Source organism: Oculina patagonica, chromosome 5 (assembly GCF_052425735.1).
Source record: "Oculina patagonica isolate OP01 chromosome 5, crgOcupat, whole genome shotgun sequence".
NCBI classification, from domain to species: domain Eukaryota; kingdom Metazoa; phylum Cnidaria; class Anthozoa; order Scleractinia; family Oculinidae; genus Oculina; species Oculina patagonica.
The window spans coordinates 26,422,292-26,433,413 of record NC_135762.1 but is presented as its reverse complement, the minus strand read 5'-3'; the positions used below and the strand labels follow the sequence as shown (position 1 = coordinate 26,433,413).

General features: G+C 38.7%; 2 protein-coding genes across 3 annotated transcripts; one reads left to right on the top strand and one right to left on the bottom strand.

Annotated features, from left to right (window-relative positions):
• Positions 1–15: 15 nt before the first annotated feature.
• LOC144653522 (A-kinase anchor protein 17A-like) lies at positions 16–1,571 on the top strand. Its single transcript, XM_078513516.1, has one exon. The coding sequence runs from the start codon at positions 42–44 to the stop codon at positions 1,515–1,517; it is 1,476 nt and encodes a 491-aa protein (XP_078369642.1). The 5' UTR covers positions 16–41; the 3' UTR covers positions 1,518–1,571.
• Positions 1,572–4,482: 2,911 nt separating this feature from the next.
• LOC144653519 (membrane-associated progesterone receptor component 2-like) lies at positions 4,483–11,122 on the bottom strand. Of its 2 annotated transcripts, XR_013570755.1 has the most exons (3): positions 10,791–11,122; positions 6,352–7,086; positions 4,483–6,220 (listed from the first exon to the last, which is right to left on the bottom strand). XR_013570755.1 is itself a non-coding variant. In XM_078513513.1 (2 exons), exons 1-2 carry the CDS (start codon positions 11,080–11,082, stop codon positions 6,821–6,823), a joined length of 558 nt encoding a protein of 185 aa, XP_078369639.1. In that variant the 5' UTR covers positions 11,083–11,122; the 3' UTR covers positions 4,483–6,820. The 2 variants fall into 2 exon arrangements, 1 of the variants encoding a protein (XP_078369639.1); XM_078513513.1 differs by having other exon boundaries at positions 4,483–7,086.

Below are 11,122 nucleotides of genomic sequence, written 5' to 3'. Positions count from 1 at the left end.
CAGTCTTTCTCAAGGCCAGGCTACAAAGCATATTCGACAAGATGGCGACGCAAGCTTGTGGTGATACTTCGGAGGCTAGCGAACTCTCATCTTCACAGCGTTTATACCTTAAACCTGTGGCCAAACTTGGCGTACATGTTTCCTTACCAGAGATCAAGGTCGCTGGAGTGTCGATATCAAACTGGGAGGTCATGGAAAGACTAAAATCCATGGTTGCACCCGACCAATTCACCGTGTTGAAAGTTGTGGAATCGTCCCTGGAGTTCATTCGCTTTGAAGGCGAAACAGACACTAAAAGTTTAATTACTAAATTTATTTCGAAACTAGAAGGAAAGGTTATGAAACTAAGCGGGTTTGCGGAGCCGCTTAAAGTTCGAGCTGCAGAATCCAAAATGAAATTTTCCACCGCACATGACTGGAATTCTTTCTTTAGAGAGGCCGAAAATTTAGATGAACGAAATCCAGGCGAAAGACCGGACACCATTCAAATCAAAGGATTACCTTGTAAATGGTTTGCAGACGATGAATCTGCTAGCAAACCAAGCGAAGAAGTTTTGGCGTCTGTTTTTCGTCGTTTTGGGAAAATCCGTTGTGTTGATATACCCATCTTGGATCCTTACAGGCAGAAGTTGTCAAAAGGTAACAATGAATTTCAAACGTTTTATTACGGTTCGCACTTGCACTTTGATGCTTTTGTGCAATACAGTCAGTATCAAGGGTTTTCGAATGCCATGTCAGCACTAAAAGGCATGAAATTAATGTACATTTCCGAAGAGGGACGTGCAGCAACTGCTAATCTTCAAGTAGATTTTGACAAAACAGGCCATTTGTCGGCAAAAAACATTAAAAAGAGGGATCAAGAGAGACAAAAGTTAATTGACATAGAAAGAAAAGAGGAGGAAAGGAAAAAGAAAGAGAAGGAGTTGGAAGAGAGACGAAAAGAACTAGAACGCTTGGAAGAAGAAAGGAAGGAAGCTGAACGACAGAGACTGCTTCAAGAGGCGATTAGGAAGAAAGAAGAGAGGAAAAGGGCTAGGGAGGAAAAGAAAAGACAAAAACATTCAGAGAGGATAAGAAGGGAGATTGAGCGGAAGGAAAGGCAGAGACAGTTGGAAAGGGAAAGAGAACGGAAAGAAGCTGAGCGAAAGGAATGCGCTAAGAGAGTGTTATTGGAACTGCTCCAGCGCATAGCCACAGTGAAGGAACAGGAAGAAGAGGAAATGAGAAAAATAGAAGAGGAAAAAAAGAAGAGAGTTCAAGAATTAGAAATGCTGAAGCAAATGGAGGAAAAGAAGCGGAAACTTGAAGAGGAGGAGCGAAGGAAAGAAGATGAAGAGAGAAGGAAGAAAGAAAAGCTTGAAGAACAAGAAAAGGAACTAAGGGATAAACTGATTCAAAATCTGAAAAAGATGGAAGAAAGAAGAGATCAACTGAAAAAAGAACTTTTGCAGAGGCAGATAGCAAGCAGCACTGCTAAACTATCATCGTTTGTTAGTAATACTTGCGCTGGAAAATAAATTATTTATATTTAATAGCTTGAGAATTAAATTTGTGTCTATTGTTTGACTGCACTGATTTATGTAAGTTATGTTTATCATTTTCACGTTGCGTGCCACAAAGGAGTCATGACTCCCTTCCCATTGGTCAAAATTGTGGATAAAAAGTTTATCTTTGAGGATATCTGGCCTATGGTCTAGAATTCCCACTTTCAAAATCCTGGTTACTGTAAGTGGTAACAGTACGAGCATAGAGCAATGCCTTGCTTTCTTTTTTCTGCTTGTTTTCTTTACTTTTTTTATAACCAATGGGTTTGTTACAACACTTGACAAAATATATCAAACACGAGAGGCATTTTTCCATCAGTATATACAAACACCAAGAAGAGAGGAAAGTTGAAAATACAATGCGCAGGGGAGTATTTTTCACAAAATTTGAGGTGTTTGGACAGCCGATGAAACAGTCTTGAGTGCTTAATATATCTTCTCAATTAAAACAAAAGTAAGGAGAAAACAGAGAAATAAAATCGTAAAAATCTATACTAATTAAGACTGGATATCCAAACCTTCTTCACGGTTATGATTTTCTCAACCTCATAATTTTCCCAGGGTCTCTCTCTCCCCGCCCCCAAGTGCGGGGAGAGTGAGACCCTGGGAACGAGGTTGTGATTTTCTTTGTTTTAACTTGATGAATTATTAATGAGTTTTCAAATGGGTGAAAAAAACAGCCAGCCAGCAAACGTCCTTCCCAGTCTAGCATTCTTTTTGGCCCTATCCCAGTAGAAAGCATGTGTAGTGTAGCACCATAAATCCTACCAGCTGTTTTCTTTTTCTCTTCATTTTCCCTCCTTCGATACTCGTGCAGGAAGGAAAAGGGGCTGCAAGTTCTTATGCTGCCGTTTGAATGGCACTACATGCTGAAAATGTTTGTCTTAAAAACTCAGATTATCAACTTGAACACTTGTGAAATTAATGTACGGTGTATGTGAATCTTTGAAAATATCATGATAACATGTTTAATCCTAAGTAGTTCATCCCACCAACCCCTCCCCTGCAGAAGTCAAAGCACCCAGGAGGTGCCTTATCATGTCATGGCGCAAAAGTGTACTAAACTTGAACCTCGAGTGGAAACACTCCTGACTAGCATTTCCTGAGGCTGATAGGTACATGTTTGGGGAATATTTCTTTTTCCCCTGGATGGGATGCTAGTTCATTGCAGGGTTACCAGCATTATTTTGCCAGTACTCATTTATACACCTGGGTGGAGAGACACTTAGAGTAAAGTGTATTGTCCAAGAACACAACACAGTGACCCCGGCCAGGGCTTGAACCTGGACAGTTTGATCTGGAGTCCAGCGCTAACCATTAGGCCACTGTGCCTTCCATATCAGCAAGTATAAAAGCCTAAAACTAGTGGTAACCACAGGTTAGAAAGTGCGGGCCTCGATGCAGTTAAGAGAAGGTACTGGGAGGGAAGTGTTTTTTGTTAGTTTGGAAAATTACTTCAAGTCGAAGTTTTTGGGAAGTTTTCCAGAAGTTGGCATAACTGTGGTAATTGAGATTTCTTTTATAAACTGCGGTTGTTTATTGGGAGGCTGTCCACCGAGAATAACAGTATCTCAATGCGTGCGAAATTGTGATGATTTTTTTACGTGTTTGATATTACCAATCATATGTTGACAAGTTTGCCATGTTTCAATGGTGAATAAGCCAAAGTTTATCGATATTAGGTGGAAAAATCTCCGGATCTAGCTCGGCAACCTTCGAAAATGTTCGGAAATACTCGTTTGACATGCGTACAATATTATTGACATCTTCGGAGAAATGGTCGAAAATCTTCGTAAAATCGTCAAAAAACCTGGTAATGGGTAGGTTTATAAAATGAACAAAAATGATACATGGTTGCTTGGAGATATAAAATTTTATTTCTGGTGTTAAAATCTATATCTCACTTGTTTGCTACGCTCAATTGACACATTCTTCGCATTCTAATCGTTCTTTGCGGAAAAAAAGATTCCTCGACTTCCTGTTTGAACAACACATTTTCGGATCCTTTCGCATTGTAACCGTTCATGATGCAAGAAGAAATAACTTAAGTCACCTCATTTCACGGCAATTTTTTCAACAGGTCACGAAAATTTTTCAGACAGTGTCGATAAATCACTGGACAAAAGAAAATTATTCCGAGTAAGGTCGAGTAATGCGTCACGCTTAAGTCACGAATGTTTTTTATCGTTACCTATTGCCGCGAACCAATCAGAGTTGTTTTTTTGATTGACAGTTTTGCGAAGTGTAGTCGAGCACGGCGCGGTGTGAATTGAGATGTGATTTTCCTCCGTCGGCAAACTCGCTTTGTTGTCAGTGTTATAAGGAATTTCTCGAGAATAACCGTTGTTGGAATCATTCGCTTTGCCGTAGTTTATCTGTGATACAATCACAGCAGATCTTCTCAAAAGCAACACCTATAAAACAACGTCTGCAAAACGTAATGTCTGCAAGACAGAAGCCTCGATCTAATGTGACAAACTGTTGATTTTTCGCATTCTTATCGCTCTTGGAGACAAGATTTTTCTCTTCCGGTGTTACGACAAACTGTCGTGATTGACACATTTTTTGCATTCCGATCGTTCTTAGTGGAAGAACAAAATTTTCAACTTCCGGTTTGCAGATAGCCTTTATAAACGTGGCGCGCACGCGTAATACGCAATCCGCTGGTCACTGTCAAGATTAGGGTTGCGGCCTCTCTTGGGCCCGCAATTACCTTGTTTTCTTGTTAAATAGGGAGGTGGGGGCTTAAAAGAGCTTTTATAGTATTCCAACCCCAGAAGATCTGAACCAATTATTTTTTACCCATCCCAATACCAGCCCAGTGGGGGAGCGGTGAGGCAAACCAACCAATCCCTGCAACATGAGTGACATCAAAAAAGATGATGTTTTAACCATGTGGAAATATAGATTACCTACCTACAAACTACATGAACCAACCAGTGATAACCACATTAGTATAAATTATTAATAAAAGTGAGGTTCACATCCTCTTATACACTTCTTGGATACATGTACTTGAAATTTTGTAACCTATTTTACAAAGACTCAAGCAAGTGTCGACATCCAAGCTAGAAAAAAACTTGAAACTGTTGATAGCTAAATAATAAAGTTAATTCTGGTGACTGGATCACTCAATAAAATATGACTGAAAATTAAATTAGGTATGTAAAATTAATGATTTCAAAGGCAATATTTCATAATTTTTTTGGATTCTTAAGTTACAACAAGTATCAAAAGTTATACTTCTTTGCCTTAATCTCACAAAAACCCATTGTGCAAGACTTACACTATGTGCCACAAAATCTGTTAAACATGAAGATGCACTATGAAAGGGCAAAAAGGTAGGGTGCATGCATTATTTGTCACTCATCAGTGAACAGGGCAATGACTGAACAAAAATAGCAGATGCTAAGCTTTTCCTTCGAAAATCATATCATAACTTATAAACAAGCAGAAAAGTAAGATTTTTTTCAGCTATGTATTCAACTTCCATGTGGCTTATATTTCAGTTTGCTCATTCAGTAGAACCCCGGTAACTCAAACTCTGAAGGGAAGTGAAAAACAGTTCAAGTTAGCGGGGTTTCGAGATATCGGGGTTGATTGAATAAGACTGAAAGGCAGGTTCAAATCCAAGGAAAATGGAAGTTTGTTCGAGTTAGCAGGGTTGTTCGAGTTATCCGAGTTCGAGTTACCGGGGGTTCTACTGTAATTATTTTATGGCACTTTTCGCAAATTCATGTGGTCATTTGAGCAAGCTTTGAGACATTGGCAGAGCATAAAGAAATACAAGACTAAAGGGGAAGTATCACGGGAATTTTTGTAGTTTTTCATCGAAACAGTGTCATATAATACCTATTTGTTTAGAAAATAATTCAGAACACCAATTGAAAGATATCAACCGAATTCTTCAAAGAACAACAAATGATGATCTTTTCAAGCATATTTTGGATACAAAAATGAGAAAACTTGAAGATAATAATGGGCCATAATTTTAAGGTTTCTGTTAACGCTGAAATGTTTCTTAGGGCCTCTTTACATGAGAGCCAAGATGAGTTTCGTCCCAGCATGAATTTCGTGCCGGGATGAAAAAAATTTCATTTAACATGAGCATGTTCATCCCAGGATAAGTCGTCCCGCCCGAGTTAAATTCATCTTGCCCGTGCATACATAACATTACATTTCATTCCGGGAAGGACTGTTTACATGGGGTTTTTCGTCATGTAAACAGCAACAAGAAAATGAGCAGACACTGAGATGAATTCATCCCGGGACGAAAGTCATCCCTGGACAAAAACTCTCATGTAAAGAGGACCTTAGTTTTAAAAATTACACAAAATCCCTGTGCTACTTCCCCTATAAACAGAGGTTCAAGCTTCTATATGCAAAGCTACACCTGACTCGTCCCCAGCATCATTCCCTACACCCACTTTTTTCCGTATAAGAGACAACTGGGGACGAGTTAGAAGCTACACCACAGATAGGATGACGAGGAAAGTAGTAGCAGTGCAATTTCCTTCAGATTCATAGTGCATTTTTGTAACAGTTCCCAGGTCGAGTTTCAACAACAAATTTCTTCAAATACAATAATTATTTAAATAATTCTGAAGCAGTCAGAAGATAAGAACTAAGAAAACTGTGAACTTGGGGATGATTTTTTGTATGTAACAGAGTTCATACTCTTTTGAGCTTTTGAAATCTATGTCTTTCAATGACCTTTTCCATGACTTTTCAAAGTCTTTCATGACCTAAATTTGACCATTTTTCTTGGAAGGTTTCAAAAATTTTCTTGATTTCGGGTCAATTTTACAATTTTCCTCACAAAAAATAACCTGCCTAATTTATTTTGTACAATCATTTACTATTTTCCATGACTTTCCATGACCCAAACTTAAATTCCATGACTTTCCAGGCCTGGAAAATGAAATTCTAAACTTCCATGACTTCCCAGGTTTTTCATGGGCGTATAAACCCTGTAACCCCTTGTTCTTTAAAATAAATTTTCAACAATCAGTAAGACTGGAAATGGAAGGCCCACTAAACTTTTTTGTCTAAAACTACTAACACTATTTGGAAACAACTATTATTAAGTTAAACAATACTTTCAGAAACCTGCACTTGTTAAAAATAAAGTTAGTCCAAATTCTTGAACATACTTTTTAAAGTCTGATAGTTTTTCTTTAGGAGTACTATTAGGATAAGTCTTGAGCAATGCAGTATGCTCATATAGCTCTTTTCTTTTTACAACTTGGGAATTAATGGTGCTCTCTCTTTTTCTGTTATTGCTCTTTCTTTGCTCCCTTGCCGTCTTCCTCCTCTGTTTCTGATTCCTCGTACTGTTGATGCTGCTCACCTGGCTTCAGAAGCCTTCCAACCATGTCGTACTTTTCCAGAAACTGTGTCTCCCACTCATGTAGCTGATCCCTTTGCATGCTGTTCAGGTCTGACAAATCATCATATTCAGTTTTGACGGCATCAGCTCCAACTGAAAAAGTCGCCAGACCTCTACTTGCATCATGTCCTCCAAAGACACTGTAAGGTCCCCCTAAAAGAGCGTAAAACAAGGACAATTTACTAAATCGCATATTTTCTAGTGTGGTGCAAGGCTCTCTGTTAGCTGGACAAAAGAAGAAGAACAAGGTGGAGATATACATAAGGTAAATTTACAGTAATTGCAAAGGAAGAGCCAAAGGTGCAGGTTGAATTGGAATTCAGAAATGTTGGTTTTTCGGAAGGTAGTAAAACAGATATACCGGAATAAAACCCTCAGAGCAAGGCAAGAACCAACAACAAACTCAACCCACATATGGCACAGGGCTGGAAATGAACAAGTGCCACATTGGTGGGAGTGGGAGGCTAACCTGCGATCAGGCGTTCTTTTTTCTTTTTACGAAAGCGAGAGGGAAAAAAGAACGCCTGATACATTTATTTAACCGGCCGCCAGCCGCCCCCTAATTTAAATAAACTAATGTGTCGTCGAACTGTCAAACCACTCTTTGTAGTTGGCGGCAAATTCGAGACTCGGATTTCCACAAGGCGTAATAAACATCTGGAGAAAAATTGTACATATGTACAGCCTGTATTTAAACTTCGCCGTGTTGAGATAAAAATGTTTTTAGTAGCAAGGTGAGATGGCGCTTGCGAACATATATTAGCCTGCGAGCAGGCTCTCTATTTGGGGGCAACGTGAATATTGAACTCTTCGAGCGCCGAAGGCGCGATCCCGCGAGTCCCGGGAACTCGAGCAGTTCAATATTCACGTTGCCCCCGAATAGAGAGCCTGCTCGCAGGCTAACGTGACTCGTCTTTGCCATTTCCAGCTTCTGACCGGAAGTCTCGTTGAAATACGACAACCAATCAGTCCACACCGTACCATTGAGTATTGTTTCTCGACCAATCAGACAAAAAAACAGAATCTGGTTTTTTTACATGACTTTTGACAAGCAAATGTATCATGCCCTCCTTCCCCCGCAGCAGTAGTTGGGAGGGAGGGTATGATTTCAGGTTAGTGGGAGGCAGACCCTCTTACCCTCTGCGCCATCTGCACACCCCTAATAATACTGAATTTCCTTTTATTTTACTTGTAAATTTTCAATATTATTGTAAAAAAATAATACAAATCAACTCCATTTACCATGGTTTACACCCCAGGGGGGAGGCTAGAGATCTCAAGTGACAAGGATGATCAAATGGGGGCAGAAATCAAGACCCAAAAAAAATCCCTAGGGCTTTAAACAAAACCCCCAAAAAATGCCTGGACGAAAACTTAACCCCCAAAAAATCACATGCCAAATTTCTGACCATTAAATTTCCAGAAAGTGGTAATGATATAACACAAAGAAAAACAATAGAAATTGAATGTTTGTTTGTACTTTATTCACAGAACTATGCAGCCAAGGCAGTACCACACATCTTAAGATTGTTTCTAAATCAAGCCACAAAAAAAACACTTGCCAAATTCTCCTACTCCAAAAAATCCCAGAATAGAAAATTTTGAACCCAAAAAATCCTTCGATGATCCCCATCGCTTAACATTAATACATTATATGTTAATTATTAAAAGAAAGACAATATCAAAAGTTTCATTGGATGGTAAACTTTATGCACACATTATAAACCTATTTTTATTTGCATAAGCAATGGCAAAAGCCTAAAAAATTAATTTGTATAGACGAACCATTGACTGCTGTTCAAACATTGTAAGAAAATAATGTCTGCTTCTGTCTACAGCAGGCGAAATTGGAACAAAAGACCAGACCATTAATTTTAAACTCTCCCAGTTATGAATTTAATCCCCAGTCTTTTGGATGAGTTTTCAAATGAAATTTCCCCAACATGAAGAAACTTATTCATTACGTTTTTATTTAGTTTCTATTGTTTAATCAGCAGAGCTGTTTCTGGCTGGCAAGCAAAATTGTTGATTTTTCTGATGTTGGGAGAAGCAAGTGTGTTGCAAGCTATCAGAATTTTAGTGTTTTTAGAGGTGGTCAAAATCACTTTCAAACTTAAAGGAAAACTCAAAGTGATATATTTTGAGGTAGAAAAACAGCAAAGAAGTAAATGAGCCAAAAATAATAAGGGATAGTTATGACTCAGCAAGATACGACAAATGTCAGGGCCCCAGGGGGGTACTCCGGCTTGTAAATGACGGGGATGATCGAATGGAGGCAAAACTCAGGACCCAAAAAAAATCCGTTAGTCTTCCGACATTACCCAAAAAAATCCCTGGACCAAAAATAACCCCCCAAAAAATCCCTTGTCAAATTACCCCTAAATTGCCAGGAGGGGCAATAACATAACACAAAGAACGTTTGTTTTGTTTATTCATGATACCATTAATACGCCAAGGCCGTGCCAAGGCACTTTAGGTCATTTTTAATGCCCCAAAAATCCCCTATCTAAATCAAGTCACCCAAAAAAATACTTGCCAAATTTTCCAACCCAAAAAAATCCCGGAATCGAAAATTTCAAACCCAAAAAAATCCTTCGATCATCCCCGTCATTAACAAGCCGGAGTACCCCCCTGGGGTCAGGGCTCAAAATAATTTTCGAACAGTTGCACACAACCAGCCAAACAAACCTTATCTTGGTCATGTGTTGTTTCTGACCAGTCAAAATATTGAAAATAGCACTTTTAAACTACATCATCCTCGTTTGCATGGCATAAAAACCTGCTACCTATCACTGTTTTGGCTGCCACTTTTTAAGAATAAATCGCTTCTTCAGTAATGCACTTGTAAGATGTGATAGTGACAAGTCAGTTAAAAATCGTTAGTTAACGCTTAAATATAAATTGTTATTAAAAATGATATTCATTTTTCTGGTCATCAGTTATCATTTTGAAAGCCATATAGGTGACCAGTCAAAATGTCCGGCAAACCAAAACTTTGTCCGGACAAATTGTCATCATGAATGGGCATTGTCCGTTAACCGGCTGAAATTTTGAGTTCTGAGTGTGAAAAATTGGCTATTTTTTTCAAGATATGTTGTTCACAATAAATCTCCTTCAAAGTATGTGCAAGTAGCTACAGTGCAATGTTGACGTCATGACATTTGATACCAGAACAATAGTAAGTGGATATGCATAACATATCAGATAATTGGCAAAAACAGGATTGATATCAGCTAAACAGGAAAAGGCAAATGACCAAGCAATTAGATGAATCAAATCCCCTTCCCTCGTACCAGGATGAAATATCTCAAGAAAATGCGCCCTTAAAATCAACCATACTCCGAATCATTTGAATAACAATGAATCCAAATTTAAACAAAAGAAATTTACGTTGTAAATGAGAGCGCCAATTTCAAGTCATTATCATAAGTTAAGCCAAGTGTTTTGTAAAATCTGCCTGTGAAATTCATTTGCTATAGCATTTAAATGTGAATATTATATCAGTTATTTTTCGTTAGCAAAAATACATCTCGCTCCATGATACCGGAGTAATCTGAAATAAAACCCAGGTCCACAGCTTGCACGCGATTTGTTAGACATGTTGGTGGCCAAACGTCTAACTTACAAATTTTGACCGCTTTTAATCATTTTTTAAGCGATCCTTTCGATCCTACAATATTTTATCATCGGTATATTGCAAAGTTAACTTACGAACTGCGTAAACTGCAAGCAAATTTTGAAAAATCTGACGCACGCTGCAGCTTGCCTTTTACTGAATTCGTGAAACCAACAAATTAAACCTATATCTTGTATATTTCCAAAACCCTCAAAAATAAAGTAGCCCTTGATAGACTCACCTGGACCATAGAAGTCTTTTCCTCGAGTAACATCAAACACCTTGCTGTTAACGGCTAGGAGAACTCGCTTGTTTTTCACGCCATCGTATTCTACCAACTCTTGTGGAGTGAAGTCGCGTTTCTTCAAAGGCTCGAGTGGTTTTTCTCGAGGAGGGGGTGGCGGTTTCCGAAATTTTGCCTTCACAAGCGTTCGAATAATTACAACAACAAGTAGCAGTCCAAGGATTTGCACTGGAGACGAAAGGGATTTAATAAAGTCTAACACTGGAGAAACCACTGTTTCGAGGCCCATTTTGAGCAAAATTTACAGTTCACGGCGGCGCGTCAGAGTT

Excerpts from the sequence above, each read along its gene's own strand:
- LOC144653522 (XM_078513516.1), top strand. The coding sequence starts at position 42 with ATGGCGACGCAAGCTTGTGGTGATACTTCGGAGGCTAGCGAACTCTCA.
- LOC144653519 (XM_078513513.1), bottom strand. The coding sequence starts at position 11,082 with ATGGGCCTCGAAACAGTGGTTTCTCCAGTGTTAGACTTTATTAAATCC. Across the intron at positions 7,087-10,790 it reads AAAAGACTTCTATGGTCCAG|GGGGACCTTACAGTGTCTTT; the intron begins GTGAGTCTATCA and ends ACGCTCTTTTAG.